The 19,093-nt window shown below is 59.7% G+C and overlaps 1 protein-coding gene across 3 annotated transcripts in view; it reads right to left on the bottom strand.

Annotated features, from left to right (window-relative positions):
* Positions 1–19,093, bottom strand: part of ABCG1 (ATP binding cassette subfamily G member 1) — a 68,183-nt gene that overhangs the window by 8,839 nt on the left and 40,251 nt on the right. For 2 of the 3 annotated variants that reach the window (XM_045540714.1, XM_045540716.1), the window contains 12 exons: positions 18,805–18,922; positions 16,277–16,409; positions 13,707–13,757; positions 8,821–8,966; positions 7,398–7,521; positions 6,634–6,748; positions 4,670–4,854; positions 4,439–4,540; positions 2,779–2,947; positions 1,821–1,921; positions 1,550–1,708; positions 139–257 (listed from right to left, as the gene is read on the bottom strand). In XM_045540714.1, the coding sequence (XP_045396670.1) occupies positions 139–257; positions 1,550–1,708; positions 1,821–1,921; positions 2,779–2,947; positions 4,439–4,540; positions 4,670–4,854; positions 6,634–6,748; positions 7,398–7,521; positions 8,821–8,966; positions 13,707–13,757; positions 16,277–16,409; positions 18,805–18,922 (1,522 nt within the window). The remainder of the gene's footprint in view (positions 1–138; positions 258–1,549; positions 1,709–1,820; positions 1,922–2,778; positions 2,948–4,438; positions 4,541–4,669; positions 4,855–6,633; positions 6,749–7,397; positions 7,522–8,820; positions 8,967–13,706; positions 13,758–16,276; positions 16,410–18,804; positions 18,923–19,093) is intronic. The other variant, XM_045540715.1, reaches the window with a different exon arrangement.

Raw genomic sequence — 19,093 nt, 5'->3', positions numbered from 1 at the left:
AATGAGGAAAAAAATAAAAGACATCGATCCCCCCAGGCTGGTGACCCACACACGATGTCAGCCAAGAGTGGCTTTTGTGAGCACCTCACAGCCGAGGCAGCAGCCATCTCCCTCTGCGGCCGCCAGTTCCCGCGCTACCTGACGTAGGAGATGTAGGACATCCACTGCAGGTACGTGGGGATGGTGTCGAAGCTCACGAAGAATCCTGAGAAGAGGAGGACGGGGATGGCCGTCACGGGTCCCACGAATGTCGCCACCTGGGGCGGGTGGGGCACAAAGAGAACTCCTTGCAGAGCCGGCAGCCTGGTCCCAGTGGGAGGGGGCTCACGGCCCCAGTGCGCAGGGGCAGGTCGGAGCCAGAGCGAAGCTTCCCGAGAGCAGGACAGGCGTCCTCTGGCATGGTAAGGGACGGTGCTACCGGGCAGACGGCATCGCCATCCCCCAGGAACTGACGGTCAGGTGGCACCACCACCCACCACCCTGCTGTGATGCCAGCAGTCCCAGGGCCTCCCCTGCAGCCTAGAACGAGCCAAGAGAGCCCGTGGAAAATGTCCCCCAAGCCAGGCTCATGGGGACCCCAGGGAGACCCCTTAGAATGCACCCTCCCCAAGGGGGAGCTGCTGTCCCCTCCGCACGGCTGCCTGGAGTGGCCAAGGACAGTGCCCGGCCCATGGCAGGCGCCTGGAGGGCCCTGGGCCACAGGTCCCGCACGAGAGGAGGAAAGTGTGCTGCCACCTCTGGGGCCCGGGCAGAGCGAAAACGAGACTCGTCACCAGACGTGGGTGACCCCCCCAGGGAGGGCGCCTGTGTGTGGGGGGGGTGTGGGGGGCTATTGGGGGTATGTGAGGGGGTGGGGGGTATGTGGCCCGTGTGGGTGTGTCCGTGTGCGTGTGGGGTGTGCATTGTGAGAGGGATGTGTGTAGTGTGTTGAGGCATCCCTGTGAGTGTGGTGTGTGCTATGTGTGCAGCATGTTGGTGTGTCCATGTGTGTGGTGTGTGTGTAGCATGTTGACACGTCCCTGTGTGTGTGGTATGTATTGTGTTGAGGCATCCATGTGTGTGTGGTGTGTGTGTGGTGTGTGTGTAGCATGTTGACACGTCCCTGTGTGTGCAGTATGTATTGTGTTGAGGTATCCATGTGTGTGGCGTGTGTGTGGTGTGTGTGTAGCATGTTGACACGTCCCTGTGTGTGCAGTATGTATTGTGTTGAGGTATCCATGTGTGTGGCATGTGTGTAGCATGTTAACATGTCCCCAGTCATGTAGTGCGTATTGTGTGGAGGCATCCATGTGTGTGGCATATGTGTAGCATGTTGACACATCCCTGTGTGTGTAGTGTCTATTGTGTTGAGGCGTCCATGTGTGTGGCATGTGTGTAGCATGTTAACATGTCCCCAGTCATGTAGTGTGTATTGTGTAGAGGCACCCATGTGTGTGGCGTGTGTGTAGCATGTTGACACATCTCGATGTGTGCCATAGGCCTGAGCTCTGGTCAGATGAACCCCGTCAAGCCCAGGCGTCTGGGCCCGCGATGCGTCCTTGCCGGGTACCTGCAGGGACGTGGAGGCGGCTCCGATCAGCAGGCCCAGGGACTGGGCCACCAGGGAGGTCATGGTGCCCAGGGCGGCGAACAGGACGAAGCGCACGGCATCGGAGGGCTGCGCCGTCATCCAGTACACGATGCTGCAGTAGGCCACGGGGAACATGATCTGCAGACACACAGCCTGTCACCGGAGCCCCGCTCCACGCCACCCCTCGCTCCCCAGCAGAGCCCGCCACGGACATCCCGGCCCCCCACGATGGGCCCCCTCGCCAGCATACCTGAAAGGGCACGTCGGCCATGGTCTTGGCCAGGTAGTAGGCCTTCAGGCTGTACCAGTAGTTCAGGTGTTCCCGGAGAAACACCCCCATCTCCAGGGGAACTAGGGGACAGGAAAGTGAGCGTGAGGGTCAAGTGCACATGCCCGGCAGGAGTCTGCAGCAACCCCACCCCGGCCTGTGCCACGTGTGCACCTCTCGGTACTTACACGCTGACGAGTTGAACAGAAAGACGAAATGTTCTACCAGCCGGGAAAGTCGCCCCCCATTCCTATAGTGTGAAGGGCCACCCCGCGGGGAACCAGAGTGGGGCGTGGCTATGTGGACACCGATCGTTACTACGGTGACTGACACAGGGACTCGCTGCCGGCCTTATTCTTACCGAGTCTGCCCCCGAGACTGTCAGTGTCACCCCTGCCTGTGAGCCAGACCCGCAAGCTGCTCTAGGAAATTCAGGGCAACTCGGGTGGGGGCGTTGTAGGGAAGAGGGGTTCCTGCTGGAGTTCTGGTAAAGCGACGTCTTTGCACACGTGAGCCCAAGTGCCCAAGAGCAGCCTCTTGTGAGCAAACTAGAATCGCATGGACATCCGCCTAGGAGGGCTTACCTGATCCTAAAGTTGGCTGTACCAGGGCTACCTCAACAACCCAACCAGGTAATGCTTAAGTAGTAGAATTGGAGGGGCTCCTGAGCAGTAAACTTTCAAGAAATACCCCTCCCATCAGCCTTCCACCATGCTTAAAATCTTCCATTAGTGATTCATTCCTTTGGCTGAAACATATTTTCTCATCTAACAGAAGATTCAATAAAACCTGTGTTTGTCAACACAGAAGATGCTATTTTAAAAAACCAAGACACTATGTGTTCAGAAAACGCATCTGTTGGTCAGGGCATGACCTCAGCCCCCATTCTCGGGTAGGATGCGGGGAACAAGGAAGAGGCGGGGCTGTGGCCGTCACTCACACGTCAGAACGGTGGGCATGAGGGCCGCGAACATGAGGAACAGCATGGAGAAGAAGAGGAAGCCGGAGTTGCTCAGCACCTTCTTGGCTTCGTTCCCGATGCCCAGGTAGAGCAGGCCGATGAGGAGGCCAATCCCAATGTGTGACGTGATGCGCAGGTGTGTCAGGACCTGGGGCAGACACGGGGCTCAGCCAGCGCACGGCCGTCTGCGCTCGGCGGCCAAGGCCCTTGGGGGCCCCGGACCCTGATTTGTGGGACAGCAGCTCTTGGGCTTCATCCCACTGTTCCTCCGGAAACACAAGCTCAAACCCTGAACCAACTCACACACACACACACACACACACACATGCACGCTCACACATACATGCTCACACGCTCACACAGTGCTCACACATGTACATACACACACGTCCACACACACGCTTATGCCCATGCTCCCACACGCTCACACAGCATATGTTCACACACTCATGCTACACCTGCTCACACGCTCACACATGCTCATACCCTCATACACATACATGCTCACACACTCACACACATGCCAACATACACATATTCTCACACACATGCATACTCACACACACACAGGGCACCCTCTGTTGCTGTTAAAACAGAAGTAAACAGCTGACCGTTGAGCAACATGGGTTTGAACCACGCAGGTCCACTTAAACACAGCTGCTTTCTATGAATGTAGTCAGCCCTCCACATTGGCGGGTTCCACACCCACAACCGAGCGTGGGTCTAAAACACAGTATTCGAGGCGTGTGCAGCCTGTGTTTGAGGAGGGCCAACTCTAGCACGCTTGGGTTCTGCAGGGCCGACCGCGGGACTGGAGTGTGCCGGACATTGGTGTCCTGGGTTTGTCCTGGAACAGACTCCCTGTGGACATGAGGGCCACTGTGCTACCCTCTGTTAAACCCTCTTCAGAAATGGGAAACCAGGGAGTCTCCCTGCAGGAGAGAGGGAGGTGTGGACAATGGGGAGGGGGTGGCTGCATCAGATCCCACCCGGACGAGCTCTGGGGTGGGCTGTTTCAAGCCCCTCCATCTTCCACATTGGGTCCCAGAAGCCACGCTGGGCACTCAGCCCCTCCTGGCCAGGAGGCCATCTGTCCACAGTGGACATGGCAGTGTCACGATGGCTGCCATGTGTTCACCCACTCCTTCCCCGGGAGGAAATGCCCACCGTTCCTCACGACCTACAGTGTGGGCCTGGAGAGCCACACACGCACCCACGTCCTTGACCTCAGGTCTGGTCACGTCCTTGTTTTGGCTAAGGGTGTGTGAATACAAGTGACAATTTGTCACTCCTAACTAGCAGCTTTCTCTGCCCTCGGTTTCTCTCTTGCACTTTCCCTTTGCCACAGCCCAGAAAGGCGTGTCGGGGAGGAGCTGCCCCTTCATTCTGGGTGCAGGATGAGAAGACGGCAGGGCAGAGACCCAGCATGACCCACAGCCGCCAGCAAAAAGTCAAGCGAGACACGCATCAACTGCCGTAGACACCGACTGGCGTAGGGGACTGCTTGTTTCTGCAGCATAACCGAGCACGCTGACTACCACACACGGAGGGAGAGCCAGCCGGAAGCTCAGTCAGACGGGTGATCAGAAATGCCCCGGTGACCTCCTCTGCCCCGGGAGGAGCCCCAGGACAGCCTTACCGAGTCCCGCGCGATGCTGAGGAAGGTCCGTCTGAAGAGGATGCAGAACTGTGTCAGGCAGCTGGCGGAGAAGCTGTGACAGCCCTCCACGGAAGCGGAGTCCTGGGGACACACCCAAGAGGGGAGAGGTGAGGCGCCGCCCGGGGACCCAGCTCCTTCGTGCGAGGAAGGAGATGCAGGCAGCAGGGGCAGGGCGCGGGCACAGCCCGGCGGCCCTGGGAGTGGCATTACCTTTCTCAACCCCTTCAAGCGTTTTGTCTGCTTTACCTCTTCAGAGGGCCGGTGCCAAAGAAAAGGGTTCACCTCGGCATCGCCCCCAAGCTCCCTCTTGTAGTCGGAGTCACACATGCCCTCCCGGACCGCTCTCACCAGGCGGCCGTTCTGGTCTCCGTACTCGCCGGACGCCACCTCCATGACTGCGGGAGACACACGAGGGGGTCAGTGCCGGGCTCCGGGACAGAGCGCCCATGGCGCTAAGCGAAGTCGTCATTCACGCGGGATGTTCGCAAACGGTCACACAGATGCTGCCGCAACGATGCCCAAATCATCTATCGGCTGACATCCGGCTCTCGAGCCCCCGCGAGGCCATTTATCCCGTCAGGGGACTGGAAACGCAAACGCGTATCGCGATGCCGGATAGTCTGAGAGGTCATTGGCTCAGGCACCCGCTGGCGCATTCCCCTGCCCAGTTCCCATCGGACGCCCGCGGCGGCATCACCGCGGTGGCGCCAGGGAGGGGAGCCGCGCGAGGCAGGACTCCCTGCTAAGGTTTGGTGGGATGCGACCCACCGCGGCAGTTCTGCAGGACCACAGAGGAGGACGTGCCCACTGCCACGCACATGCTGGCACCCTGGGGACTTGGAGGGGAGGAGGACCCTCACCCGCCCCTCTCAGATCCCAGGGCACCTCCTGCACTGGCCCTCGCCACCTGCTGCCACGTCCCCCGGGACTGCAGTCGTCACTGCTCCTGTCACCCCCACCCCAGCCACCAAGGTCTCCCTCCGAAGCCAGCTGGCTGGTTCCACCCTCCCGTGACAACGTGACAACGGGCCTCCTTCCTGTCCTCCAACCTCTGCGTTTCCCCAACCACCCGCCCTCCTCCCTCCACTTCCTGTCGTGCAGTGTCCGCCCCTGGCTCCAGTAACACCCTGGCTCCTGCCCAAAGCGCCCGGCCCCCTGGTCTCTTCCGCACTCTCCTCTGGCAACACCAGCCCCCTGTGGACCCTGAGCTCATGCTGGGGCCACCAAGCACCCCTAGATCAAGCCACAACCAGGACACACTAGCCCTGAGAAAGTCATTGCCAGCTGCTCCAAACCAGCCCCAGCACCGCCAGGCAGACCCGGTGCTCCTCTGGGCTCACACGCCCGCCACGGGCCACCTCCCCGGCCACCTGCCCCTTTTCAGACGGCGCTGAGGAAACGGAAGGCCCGGAAGGGAGCACCCTCCTCTCCCCAGGACGCTCACTGTCCCCAGGTGCCTCATTTCTTCTCCTTCCTGTCCGCCCTTCCCCCCAGGTTCCCACCTCTCCTGCCCTGTGCGGCATCGTGCGTCACTGACCAACCTGTCTGGTGACTGAGCACGCAGCTACACACCGGGCCCTCCCGCCCTGTCCTCCCTGCCCGTAGAGCCCCCTCGCCCGGCCCTTCCTCTCGTGCACTGCTGTCTCCCCCACAGCCTGCTTCTCCTGGGTGAGAGGCATGTCCCATGAACAGCATCTCATGGGACACATTTGGGAAATGACATTGCAGAGTTTGTGTGACCAGGCGTTTTAAAGGGAAACGGCAGAGCGAGGAGGGCTGAGGGTGGGGTGCCAAGGGGAGGGAAGCCACCTGGACTCCCAGCTCGAGACCCCGCGTGGACAAGGGTCTTCGCAGAGGTAATCAGCGGTGACTCTCGAGATGAGTTGTCCTGGATTCAGGGTGGACCCTAAAGCCAATAACTGGTGTCCTCACAAGACAAGGTGATTCGGGCCCAGAGACAAAGGATGCCACGTGACGACAGTGGCAGGGACGGGCCACCAGATATTTTTATCCAGAGGAAAGGAGGCCCCTCTGCTGTTCTCTGAATGTTCCGCCACAGGATGGCACTTGAGCCATGTGTGGCGTATTCGAGTGGCTCCTGATGTCGGGGCGTCCGAGACAGTGAAACCCCCAGAGTAGGACAAGCCCCCCCAGCTGGCCAGGGCTGCACTTACCAAAATCTGCTGGGTTGTGGTAGGTTGGGCAGTTCAGACCCAGATCCCGCAGATAGGGTACGAGATTCGAGACTTTTCCCCGGTACACACATTGTCCTTGACTTAGGACGTAAAGCTGGAAAAAGCAAAGAGAGAAAAGGCTCAGCCCTGCCTTCCCGGTGAAGCAGCGGGAGCTCTGCACCAGCCAGACAACCGCCCGGCGTCTCCTCCTCTCCCGAGAGCGTCGCCGCCCGCGAGGACCCGGCGCGGGTTCACAGGGAAAGCCGCGGTGAGCCACGGCACACAGGGTGTCAGGGTGTCATGTGGCCAGGATCATTTTATTATATTGCTTTTTTTTTTTTTTTAAACATACTGACTACCTGCTCAGAAAAGATTTTGGAGCTATACACATTTCATCCCTTTGGCACTATTTTTGCTCATATTAATACCAAAATCTGAGATTTGTAAAACAGATGGTATTGCACAAATATAATCTGTCATTTAATGCTGTAAAGCATGTGTTCCCCTCCTTTTAACAGGGGAGGCGACGGAGTCAGTGTTAGTGACGTGCCAGGAGGAGCTGCTGGGGACCCAGCAGCTCCCGGTCCCCAGCCACCTGGGCTGCAAACGGTCCCCAGAGTGTCACAGCACGTCACACTCAAGGCCTGTCAGAAAGGAACACGCCCCAGGGACTGATGGAAGGTGGTGACTGCCCAGGCTTTGGGTCCACTCGGGCCAACTGCCGGGTGGGTGGTCCAGGCGGGAGGGGCCTGGGGGCTGCCTACCTGGTCGAACAGCTCGAAGAGCTTGGCGCTGGGCTGGTGGATGGTGCAGATGATGGACCTGCCCCCCTGAGCCAGCCCTTTCATCAGGGAGACCACCTGGAAGCAGGAGGCGCTGTCCAGGCCACTGCAAGTCAAGGGACACCATGAGACGCTTGCGGGTGGCAGGCAGGGCCAAGCCGCTGCCCCAGGTCCTGGGGTCACGCCCCGGCGGGTGTGGCATCAGAGACCTGCGAGGCTGGGCTCTGCTCTACCTGTTTGTTTTAACGTTTGATGGCAGCGCACACAGTGGGGCTGCACATCCCATTTTCCTCCTGACAAGAACGGAGGGTTCCCAGCCAGCCTCGCCGAGGGGACCCGGAGGTGCATCTGTGTCCGTCAGAGATATTGCCAAAGACAGGTGGGGACGTCAGAGCTGTGCAGGCGGCTGTGCCTCCCAGGTGAGCCATGTGGCCGCTCACCCCATCTGGGGGCTGGCGATGGGGGTGTCACCCCATACAGGGAGGCCTTGGTGCAGCCTGGGCCGGGCTGTACACCAGCAGATGTTTCACTGCACACATTGCTGTCTTCCACAGGGTGCAGGGGCCCCAGACTCCCTGCGGGGTCTTGCAGGGGCTGGCAGGGTCCCCCCTCCTTCCCTCACACCCCAGTCTGACCCCCTGATCTGAAGTGACAGGACAAGGGATGAGTGTGTGCTGAGCAGTCCCCAGAACTCGCTTCTCCCCAGGGCAGCCAGCCTGCAAGGTGCCACTTTAAGGGCTCATCGTGGCCACTTTTTCTAACTCTCTTTCCAGAGACTGCACAAGCACTGCCCGCTGCGGGCCGGGCACCGTGGGGGTGAAGCCAACACAATAGACGAGTCCCTCCCTGAGGAAGGCCGCAGGCTGCTGTCAAATTTAGCTGGAATTTGGAGACGGGATGTCATTTCAAGAGCAGCCCGCACCCGGCCCGTCATCCTGTCTGGGACGACTGCGTGGGACCTGCTCAGGGGAAGGGTGAGCTTGACTCGCGGCTCGTGGGCCCCAAATGTGAAGAGGCAGCCCCAGGAGGGCTCAGGGCTCCGGGAGCAACACCAGCCAGGTCCTTCCTGCCTTCTCTGAGCCTCTGATGTGCTAACACCAGGTCACCAGCCGCTTCCCAGGGGCATGCCAGTGGCCCTTAGTGTCACGGAAGAGACGTGAACCATGAAGGGACGTTTCCCCCAAACCACCTCCCCACGGTGACCGCGCACCATGTAGGCCTGAGCCCGAGGAGGTCTCTGAGGGGGTGGCGGGAGGTGGACGTCAGCCCCTCCGCCCAGCAATCCCAGATGGAGGGAGGACAGTCAGCGCGTTGGGGAAACCTGACCTGGGGAACCGCCGAGCAGGGGTGGGGGCTCCTCCCTGTCCCCGGCCACCAGCCCGGACGCCCCACGGCCGGGACTTACCTGGTGGGCTCGTCGAAGAACATGACCGGGGGGTTGTTCACCAGCTCCAGCGCGATGGCCAACCGCTTCCGCTGGCCGCCCGACAGGCTCCCGGTCCGTGTGTTGGCGCAAGACAGCAAGCCCAGCGCCGTCAGTATCTCCCTGACCTGGGGCAGCGGAACAGGAGTCGCTGTTAGGAACCGCCCGCGAGAACTCACCGCCTCCCAGAAAGCCCTGCCGTTGCCCCGCCCTGCTGGACACACTGCGCCTGGTCCACACGGGCCGTGCGAACCGGGGCCTGCCCCAGGCTGCCCGGTGCCAAGCGGGGTAGGCGCTGGGTCCAAGTCTTTGGTTCTGATGTGGGCCAGGACCTCCCTGGCAGCGCTGCCCGGCTGAGACACAGCACTGGGGGCCCAGCTGGGGGCTGAGTCCTTGTGCAACCTCTGCTGGTGACCAGGGCACAGCCTCACTGCCAAGCCTAGCCCAGAGCCGGTGCGAGATTCCAGTAAATCCTCGATGAGCTGATGGACGAATGCGCACTGAAGTGGCTGGTCGATCAGGTTTCTGACCAGCACAGAGGGGTGGGCCAGCGTGACCAGTAACTGAAATAATGGATGCAAAGTGCCTGGAGTAGCTCGAGGCCCATTGTAAGCACTGAATTGACACTGTTGTCACCGCTGAGCCCCCGCATGCAAGCGCAGCTCCTTCAGGGACACAGCCTGGCCCCTCAGGAAGTGGGAATGGAGTCACTTCTGTGCTTGCAAATAGGTTTGACTCAAAAACAAGGCTTTTGAAGGGCCAAAAAGGCAACGAAACAGATGTGCGGTGACTGCCTAAAGTGGTCATGGCCCCCCATGGGGCCGCAGCGCCGGGTCTCAGGGGAGCAGGCTGTGTGTCAGAGGCCAGCAGCACCCTGCACGGAGCCTCCCTGTCTGCCTCGGATTATTGATCCGGTATCGGCTCAGGGAGCAGAAAGGGCGGCAACTTTCCTGCCGGCGTGGTCAGTCACAGCCCCAGTGTCCTCTCAGATGCAGGCCCAGGGGAAGGCAGATGCCAGGTCAGCTGCCACCGCCCCTGCCTCCCTTCAGAATTTGCCCAGCCTTCGTCCCCACCCCGGCAGGGCAGCCCTGCGGTGCAGGCCCCTGGCAGCCGAAGACAGCAGACCCCAGCCCGGCTCCCCTGGGGAGATGAGGTCATCCTCAAAGCAGAGATGCTCACAGGGAGGAGAATTTCCACTCTGAGCTTTTGAATTATTTATGCACGGTCAGTACAAAGTGCAGCTTTGGTGGCAGGGGGACCCAGCACTGCTGCTGGGCAGAGCCGGTCTGGCCAACCTGGGCACCACCCTGCTCTGCTCTCCCCGGACGCCCCAAGCCAAGCCCACGGCCACACCCAGGCGCCAGCCTCCGAGGGCTGCCGTCCCAGAAACAGCTCTGTGGGTGCCGCTGGCGAGGCCTGCAAGGCGGGGCGTGCGGGGCAGGCTCTCTCCCGGCACACTTCCTCCCTCGAGGACGACGTCTGCGGGTCTCCCAGGACGAGGCTCTCGGGTCTTCCAGCGCTGCAGGATGACAGGGTGGCCCTGGGTGCTCCAGCCTCCCTTTCGGGTGCTCCACGAGCACGATGCTCCCCTCCTCCCCAGAATGGAAACAGAGGCCACATGTTGGCGCCTCCCCTCTGCTGCCCACCCCGAGCGGGGCCAGCCCATTTCTCCAGCGTTCTCTCTGCAGTGGCGCTAGGCAGGTTGACTTTGCTTCAAAAGCCAGTCAGAAAAACAAACAATGGGCTCATTTATTTAGATATGTTTCCTAAACAGAAAAACCCCATGGCTGCTTGTAGCTCGAGTCCTCCAGGGACGGGTCTCGGCAGCCCGGCCACCAACAGAGCCCTCGCTCCTGGGGAGGTGGCCTCACTGGAGGGCTCTCGAGGGCTGAGCTGCCTTTCTGGGAAGTGAGGAAGGCCATGAACAGCACATTCCACTATCACTAGAACATTCCATTCTGTTGTGTTTGCATGAGATAGAAACCACTCGACCTTGGTGCACACAGGGTTGGGGGGATACGGCTGAGCGTGACATCAGCGGCTGTCTTTGGGGGAGGCGGGCACCTGCAAGACGGCTGAGGAGCAGGAGCAGGGTCCATGCCGGGGCTTCAGGTGAGGCGCGAGTGTGTGTACAACACCACCTCCGGGTCCCATGGGGACGGCTCTTTGTGCTATTCGATCCAGCAGCAGGCAAATCTGAGGGGGGGGCAAGGCCTCAATCCTCAGGGACAATTTACCTGCAGAGCAGCAGGGAGGACCCTGACTAGGTGGGTGTCTTTGCCCTGAGAGCCCAGCTGAAGGTAGCAGGAGGCTCCTTCCCGTCTGTGTCTCCGGCCGGGTCCTGCACCAGGGGGACGCGCAAGCCAGGGTCCTGTCAGCCTTCAGGCCCCGCGAGGCTCCTCCCAGGGGGATGCCTCTGCTCCCCCCCTTGTTCCTGGCCTTCTGCTCCAGCAGGCAGAGCAGGTCCCGTGGTGCCCCGCTAAGAGCCCAGCCGGGCTACCCGGAGGATAGCGGGAAGCTGGACCCCGAAGGTGCACAACTTGGCATTATGGGGAAAGGCCGGTGCACACGGCTCGAGCTGCAGGGAAATGGTCTCACAGCCCCCTCCTTACGGATCACATTGGCTCTGTTGGCTCGAGGACGTTAGGGAGACATCCAGCACAGCTCAATGTCACCCCAGGGGCAGGTGGGGCCTGGCCTCAGGTGCACACACTGCAGGCCGTGGGTCATCCGTGTATCCCAGGAGGCTGGGGGAAGGGCTCCCCATGCTCTGTCCCACCTCACCACAGGGCCCTCTCCGGGTCAGCAAGGTCCTCGACCCCCTCTGCCCACCCTACGTTGTGACTCCTGAGCTGACTCCCCGCACGGTCAGCTCTGTCCCCAAGCCGTGGGGTTTGGGTCCGAGAGACGGAATTCCCTCCCCCCGGTCCTCACCCTCGCGGAGCCCTCGGCCCTCCACGCCCTTCCGCTCTCTCCTTGCAGCCGCACTTAGCTCACAGGCGACCGTCAGAGGGGTCTCGGGGATCCAGAGGGTCTGAGCCAACCGTGCCTCCGACACCCCTGCAAGCAGGGAGGCTGCAGGACGAGGACGAGCGTGTGTAGGCTGACAGGTGGGCCCGGGCCGCTGGGGTCCCCTGGCCTTAGGGAGCAGCGTCCTGATGCTCCACAAGGAAAAGCCTCTGCTTTGTGGAGAGCCGCCAAGCTCCCGCCAGCCTCGCCGTCCTGCGGCTGACGGCTTTGCCCCTTGGCAGGGTGGGAGAGGACACAGCTGACCCCAGACAAGGGAGTGCGGAGGGCGCCTCGCCGCGGTGCAGGACCCTCGCGCTGCTGACTTAGGTGGGTCTGCAGGCGCCCTCGGAGGCTGCCCCGAATCCCTGTTCTGACACGCGTGTCTCTGCTCATCCGTTGTCCAAACCGCCGTGTCAGTCGCTCAGGCAGACGCGGCAGAGCACCCACCCCCACAGCTCACGCGACAGAAATGACTGCTCAGAACCCCAGAGGCCAGAAGTCGGGGGTCAGGGTGCGGCAGGCTGGCTCCTCCCGAGGCCTCTCTCCTCGGCGTGCGGACGGCATCTCCTCCCTGTGTCCCCACGGGTCGTCCCAGAGGGATGCGTGTCTGTGTCCTCAGCTCTTCTTACAGTGACACCAGTCACACGGGATTGGGGCCACCCTGACGACCCCATTTTACCTTCATCCCTTCATCAAAGACCCTGCCACCAAATACAGTCAATGCTGAGGTTCTGGGGTTCGGGCTTCAGCATATCTTTCCCGGAGGATTCAGCTGCAACACCGACTTCCGACGCCCAGGCGCGGGAGGGGTGCGGGGCCGCGCGTCTGAGTCAAGCTGTTCAGAAGGTCACGACCACGGAGGGCCCCGCCTTTCAGTCTGTGCAATACAGTCACCACCCCAGGCCTCTGCCCTCCCAAAGGGACAGAAACGTGGGCTTCCCACAGTGTCTCTGTTTTGGGTTCCATTAATCCATTTTCTTCTTCTCAATCTCAGAATAAAAATTGTAATTGCTATTCATGTTTCCTGAGCATGTTCGGCGTCTCCCGTTAACCACCCCGCTGCGCACAGGCACACGGAGAGCCAAGCTGCACGCGGCGCTCGGCCCGCACACCCCGCTCTTGGCTGCCGGACTGGGGCTCTGCAAGGGCCTCAGGAGACACAGACACCACAGCATAACCGGGTTTCACCAAATTCTACCCTGCGCTGAACGCCCCGCGGGCGCTGGCTGGGAGTGGAGGGCGAAGGTGCCTGGTCCCCTCCCCACCACATGGGGCTTTCTGGGGCTCCGGGCCCTGCTCCCCTGCAGGCTCTCCCTGCTCCCCGGGGCTCAGGGAACCAAGCAAAGTGGGGAAAGTGGTTAGAAAGCCTCAGTCATCCTGGAAACGTGTTTATTTTCTTTTTTAAAAGGCTGGTTAATAACACGTAAGAGCCAAATTTCTTCTTGCAAGTGTGGGTGGGTGGAGGGTGGTTATTTTTAAACCAATGACTAACTATCTTCATTGTTAGTGTTTTATAAAAAACAACTTAATATGAAGCATATTAACCACTAAAAGGGGCCACGCTCTGGGTCTAACCCTGCAGTTGGCGTCTTCTGGCCACCTGAGCTCCAAGGCTGCCGCCTGCTACGTCCTGACCCCTGGATCTGAGAATCAAAGCCGTGACTCGTGCCCCAGAGCCGCCTCTCTTGGCCTCGTGGCAGGCCACGGCACACCCCAAGGCGGTACCTGCCCCTCCACAGCAGGCGAGGCAAAAACAAATCAACAAACAAAACCCAGTACCAAAAAGTCCCTGCACGCACTTTCCAAATGGACTTCATGCACTTTCTGGACCACTCGTGGCCCCAAAACAACCCACTTACCATCTCCCTTCTGCCTTCATCCTTCTCCTGAAGCTTCAGATGTGCTGACACCTGCAGGGGACAAGGACGTTGGTGTGGAAGCAGAACAGATGGCCGTCGGCAGGGTGAGCCTTGCACCCCCACACCGAGGGCCAGAGCCCCAGCAGTTCTCTGAGCTACGTGATGGCCACTGAAAACCAAGGAGGCCCGGGCTCCCCGCCCCCTTGGTTTAGTAAAGGAGGGTCGTGGGAGAGCAGGAGTGTCTGGAATGTCCCTGTTATCTCAGCTGAACTCTGCTGGACCCACCAGAGAAGCTAGACGTGGGCGACTTAGAGGCACCAGGGGCTGGCGTCCTGCCCGGCCTGGGACCAGGTGCGTGTTTAGGATTCCACAAAACACCTGCTAAGCCACGGGTGCTTGAAATCATGCACAGTGGCAGTATTTACACCACAGAATTTGGTAAGTGCTACACAGAGCCCACTGGGCTCTGGCCCTGCCTGGGAAAGCCCCCAGTGGCAGTCACTGTGCCCACAGCCTTGGTCCTGCTTATGCACTCCTGTGGACTCAGGTTCCTCACAGGCACGATGGTGAGGCTGAGCCCCGTCCACCTCAGTGTCTAGTGGAGTTGCCGCCAGGATTGAATGACAGATAAGATCAGGGAGAGTGGCAAAGAGGTCCCAGGTCCCAGGTGGGACAGGGCCAGCTGCCTGCCCTGTGACACTGACTGTCACTTCCCCATCTGCCGGGGGTGGTCACCCAGGTCAGAAGTGGCTGTAAAAGTGCACAGATGTGTCTGACAGGGGATCAGGGCTCAGCCACTGGTGGCCAATTTCATTCCTGCGTGTCAGAGAGGACCTGGAGTGGTGACAGGTACGACCGCCTGGGTGAGAAGTATTCCTCAACAGTATTGGGAAATTCTCAAAATCAAAGCCTCATTGAATTTAATGCTGAAATAGATGCATTTCACAGCGGAGTCCGGTGACAAGGTAAACTTGGGTTACCCAAGGTGCAGGAGCGATTCTGAAATCCGCAGGTGCGTACAAAGCAGGTGTTTACGGCACACTCGGAGCAGTGAGCATGGGGCCAAGGGAAACCTCACAGCGGCTGCTCCTCCCACCTACCTGCAGACTCCCCCCGAGCCCGCCGGCCCCGTCTGAGCGCCCGTCTGGAAGCCGGATGGACCATCAGGGCTGCCCAGCGCACAGCCCCCGGGGAGGCGGGCCCGGTGAAGAGGTGTCCCCTCAGCCACAGAACACGCAGTGCCAGGGCAGACACGTGCCAGCAGCCTGCAGGACCCCCACCCTGCTTCCCCACAGAGCAGCTCGGGGAGCAGATCACGTATCTGAAAACTTAGCCTGTTCTCCTTGCTGAGCTAACACTGCCTTGGAATTGCCCCCACGTGAGACGCTGCACAGCCGCCGGAACAGGTCAAACGTCCCCTGAGGTGGCAGGAGAGGCACGGAGGCCAGGGACCAGGGGAAAGCAGAAAAACAAACAGCTCCCCACACAAAGCGAGCCACAATCTGTGACCAGAGCTGCGCACTGATTTCCAGATCTCCTTTAACTGCCGAATTCTAGTGGCTCCAGGGCCCACAGTGAGGGCCATCTGGCCTGGGTCACCCTGGGCTGGGCCTTTTTAAGAAACAGCCTGGAAGCCCAGAGTCACGGCTCGCGGCTGGGTGGGTCACAGTCTGTTCAAAGAGCACAACCGGCTGTTCTAGAAGCCCAACGTGCAGACACTACCTGGACCCCCCCGCAGCCCCGGGAGGGGAAGGACTTGGTGAAGACACTGTGGGGAGCCTGGCTAGGAGTGAAAAGACAGTGGCCACGTTGCGATAACAAGGAGCATTGACTGTAGCTGGGACTCCGCCCCTGCTGTCCCTGCACTGTCCCACTCAATATGCAAACCTGCCTTGCACAGCCTTGCAGATGAGGAAGCTGAGGCTTTGGGGTGAGCCAAGCCCCTTGCATGGCAAGGAAGTTGAGCTGGCAGGTAAAGGTGCCCCTTGTGTGTCAAAGGAGTCTGTGGTGTGTGACCCGGGCTCACTGCTTATCTCATGGAGGCTGCGTGTCACAGGCACTTCCCTGAGATGACACATCAGGAGACTGCAGAGCTATGTGCACGCAGGGCTCAGGACCCAGGAGAGCTCTGCAATCGCTGGTCTCAGGCCCCCACCTGGCAGGCAGGTGATCAGAGGATGAGACCTTCATGCCCTGACCAAGGCACCAGGTGAGCTGGGACTTGGGCCAAAGACACACAATGACTCAAGGATGGCTGGCGGGACAAAAAGGCCCTTGGCCCACAGGGGAATAGGTTGGTGGTTGCCCTGGAAATGATCAGCCAAGTCAGTTGGGTCAATAATCTCAGAACTTGACCCTGACTTTGCCAAACAGGGTCCATCAGAACTCACGGTCTGATGCAGCTGCCAGGCAGCGAGCCTGGCGTTAGAGCTCTGTGCTGACCCTGTGCAGGTGGCCCGGCAGAGCCCCCAGGCCACCGTGGGCGGGCACTTGGCCAGCGCTCTGTCTCATGTGGGGCAGGGGGTCAGCCAGGTGCCGCTGCACAGGCTGGGGTGGTGGGGTGGGCTCACCATCATGGCCTCCTGCACGGTGAGGTGTGGCAGCAGCATGTCGTCCTGCATGATGTAGCACGACACCTTCCGGAAGCAGCGCAGGTCCCGGGGCATGCCGTTGATGAGCACGGCCCCTTTCATGCCCGTCTCCCTGCAGAGCCAAAGACAGGGCACGTTGTCATCCAGCTCTCCTGCTCCTCTGCCTCCGGTGCCTGGGGAGGGGAGCCAGACAGGGGGTGCTTCTCTCCCCAAACCTTCCCAGCTGAACCAATGGCCACAGGGACCCTCGGGGGCACACAGGGACAGAAACCCAGACAGCACCACTGTAATCTGGAGGAAGAAATTGCACAAAGCACCCGGCAGGGGGGAGGAAGCTGTGGATGAGGCCCCTGTGTGTTGGCGTATCTATACCAAGTGTAATGGCTGCGCTTTCTTTACCTGTCAAACAAAGATATACAGGCATGCTCCTTACGCAGCCACGGGGTCAGATGTGGACCCCTTGGCATTGTGGGAGTCTGTGAGACTGGCTTCTGCACAGGTCTGTGCATAGCCCGGGCTGTACCAGCCGCCCAAAAGCCAGAGACGCCTGGGGTCAGGCCAGGGAAGGAATGCCAGCAGGACCTCGGGCTCAGGGTGTTCAGAGAGAAGGGGGCCGGGCCCTGGACTGGCTCAGACAAGTGGGCGGCCCTCTCCACCCGGGAGGTCCCCTCTGACCACAGTGGGCAGGTTGAGAGGCCCCGTGCCGATGCCGTGCCCCTCTGCCGCCTGCTGCTGCTCTGCAGTGGCTCACACAGGCGGTCCGCCCCCGCCCGCTCCTGCCAGGGAGGGATGAGGGTGTGCGGGGCAGGGCGGGCGATAAGGGGGTGGTCAAGGGAGGGTCAGGACCAACGAAAACAGAGAAAAGAAGCCACAACAGCAAGGACTCGCGGTTGGGGACATTTCCCGACAGGGAGCGTGCGCAGAAGCTAGGAGCCTATGGCCAAAGGTGACCCTTCTAAAATTTATCTTAAATTTTTAAAAATTTTTTTTATTTCAGCATATTACAGGTGAAAGATGACCTTTCTCTCATTAACATACATTAACATGGTGAAACTCACACCCGCAGTGCCAGGGCGGTTCCGAGCCAGCCAGCCATGGACGGAAGGTGTGTGGGCACCAAGTCTAGGGATTCCCACCCGTTTCTCAGAGAAATCCTGAACATCCCACCCCCAGCTTGACATGGCATCAGGAAACCAGCATAAAAGACGAAATCTTGTTAAACTCAGCACCTCCTCTGCTCACGGAGACAGACCCGCTCCTCCTTCCAGAACTCATCTCGCTTAACTTTCGCTCAGTCGCTTCCTGTCTCCTGCCGTGGAGCTGCTCCTGTGAGTTGCTTGTCCGGCTTGTGGTCCTTCCAGCCAGAAGCCAAAGAGCCCGGACAGTTTCTCTCCTAAAATCAGCCCTGACCCGTCTAAGGATCCGATTTTTCCGGCCCCGGGCACTAGATGCCGTGGAGAACAGAAACATGGGAGAGTCTACTGAGGCGAATGGAGTCGTCTGGTTTTCAGCGTGGTTTGGCCCATAACTGTGATCGTGGGCCTTGGGGCGGGTCCCTTCTCTCCTCCAGGCAATGGGCCGGTACCAGCCAGCTCCCGGGATGCCCAAGCCGGGAGGCCCGACGGTCCTGGGCTGCCCCGAGCTCCGGGAGAACCAAGCACCCTTGAGGGCCGCCAGGAGCTGGGGTGCGTGATGCACTGAGAGACGGCAGCCCCCACAGAAAATGCTCCACTCCCCTCCAGCCCGCTCATGACTCTGGGTGTTGAGAATTTGGTTTTAACCTTTAGATGTGAATGTAACAGGCAGGAATTTGTCAGAAGTGAGATTTTTTTCAAACCCTAATTTCTGGCATGATGGAGTAATTCAGAAGCTCTAAGGAAAAGGATGATGTTTATCTTTTTTTTTCAGTAAATGAAATTATTGTTATTATTATTTGCTAACATTAAAACTGAAAAGAAAACTGAAAAGAATTGGCTTTAGCAGAGCATTTTTTAAAATACTCTGTTTTCTAATCATTCACAGGTGAATGACGTCAAGGATTGTGATGTCCAAACTTCTAAGCAATTAACGTCGTCACAAGCCCGAGCCAAGCAGTTCTCATTCTCTTCTGAAAATGCCTCGTCCCACTTTCCCACTTGATGTGCACGTGTCCCTCAGAGTCCCCTGCTGTCTCTCCACCGACCTCGACCTTCCTGCTTCTTCCCGTCCCGAGGGGCAACGGCTGAGACCTTGCGGGAGCTGTGCTGCTTGCTCTTCCCGCGACCCCTGAGCACCCGCCCGCCACCCTTCCGCAGCCACCGGAGGTGCAGCCTTTCAATCCCACTCTCTTCCCGGGCCCTGTTGCCTTTACAGATGCCAAAGCTTCCTGATGCTAAAACGCACTTATGCTTCCTGGGAGCTGTGTGTCCAGAACCTTCAGAGGCTACTGCTATGGCCCACAGGATGCTGCTCACACGGTCGGCCGAGCCCTGGTGAGAACTCCCCCTCCCCCGCGCAGGGCTGCTCACCTGTACCCAGCCAGGATGTTCATGAGCGTGGACTTCCCGGCCCCGGAGGGCCCCATGATGGCCACCAGCTCGCCACTGCTGAATTTCCCGGAGATTCCTTTCAGGAGGGTCTTGTATCCTGCAAAGAGCAGATCACGTTCATTCTCTCACCAGCACGGGGTTCATAACGCACAGGTGCGCCTGATTACAGATCCAAGGCCAAGGGCAACTTTTGTCACGCCAGGGGGTAAAAGGCTGCTTTCTGGGCAAGAAAACAAACACTATGTCTTAATTGCCTACCAGGAATAGT

Source organism: Lemur catta, chromosome 1, assembly GCF_020740605.2.
Source record: "Lemur catta isolate mLemCat1 chromosome 1, mLemCat1.pri, whole genome shotgun sequence".
Taxonomy (NCBI): Eukaryota; Metazoa; Chordata; class Mammalia; order Primates; family Lemuridae; genus Lemur; species Lemur catta.
This window is presented reverse-complemented; position numbering and strand designations above follow the sequence as displayed.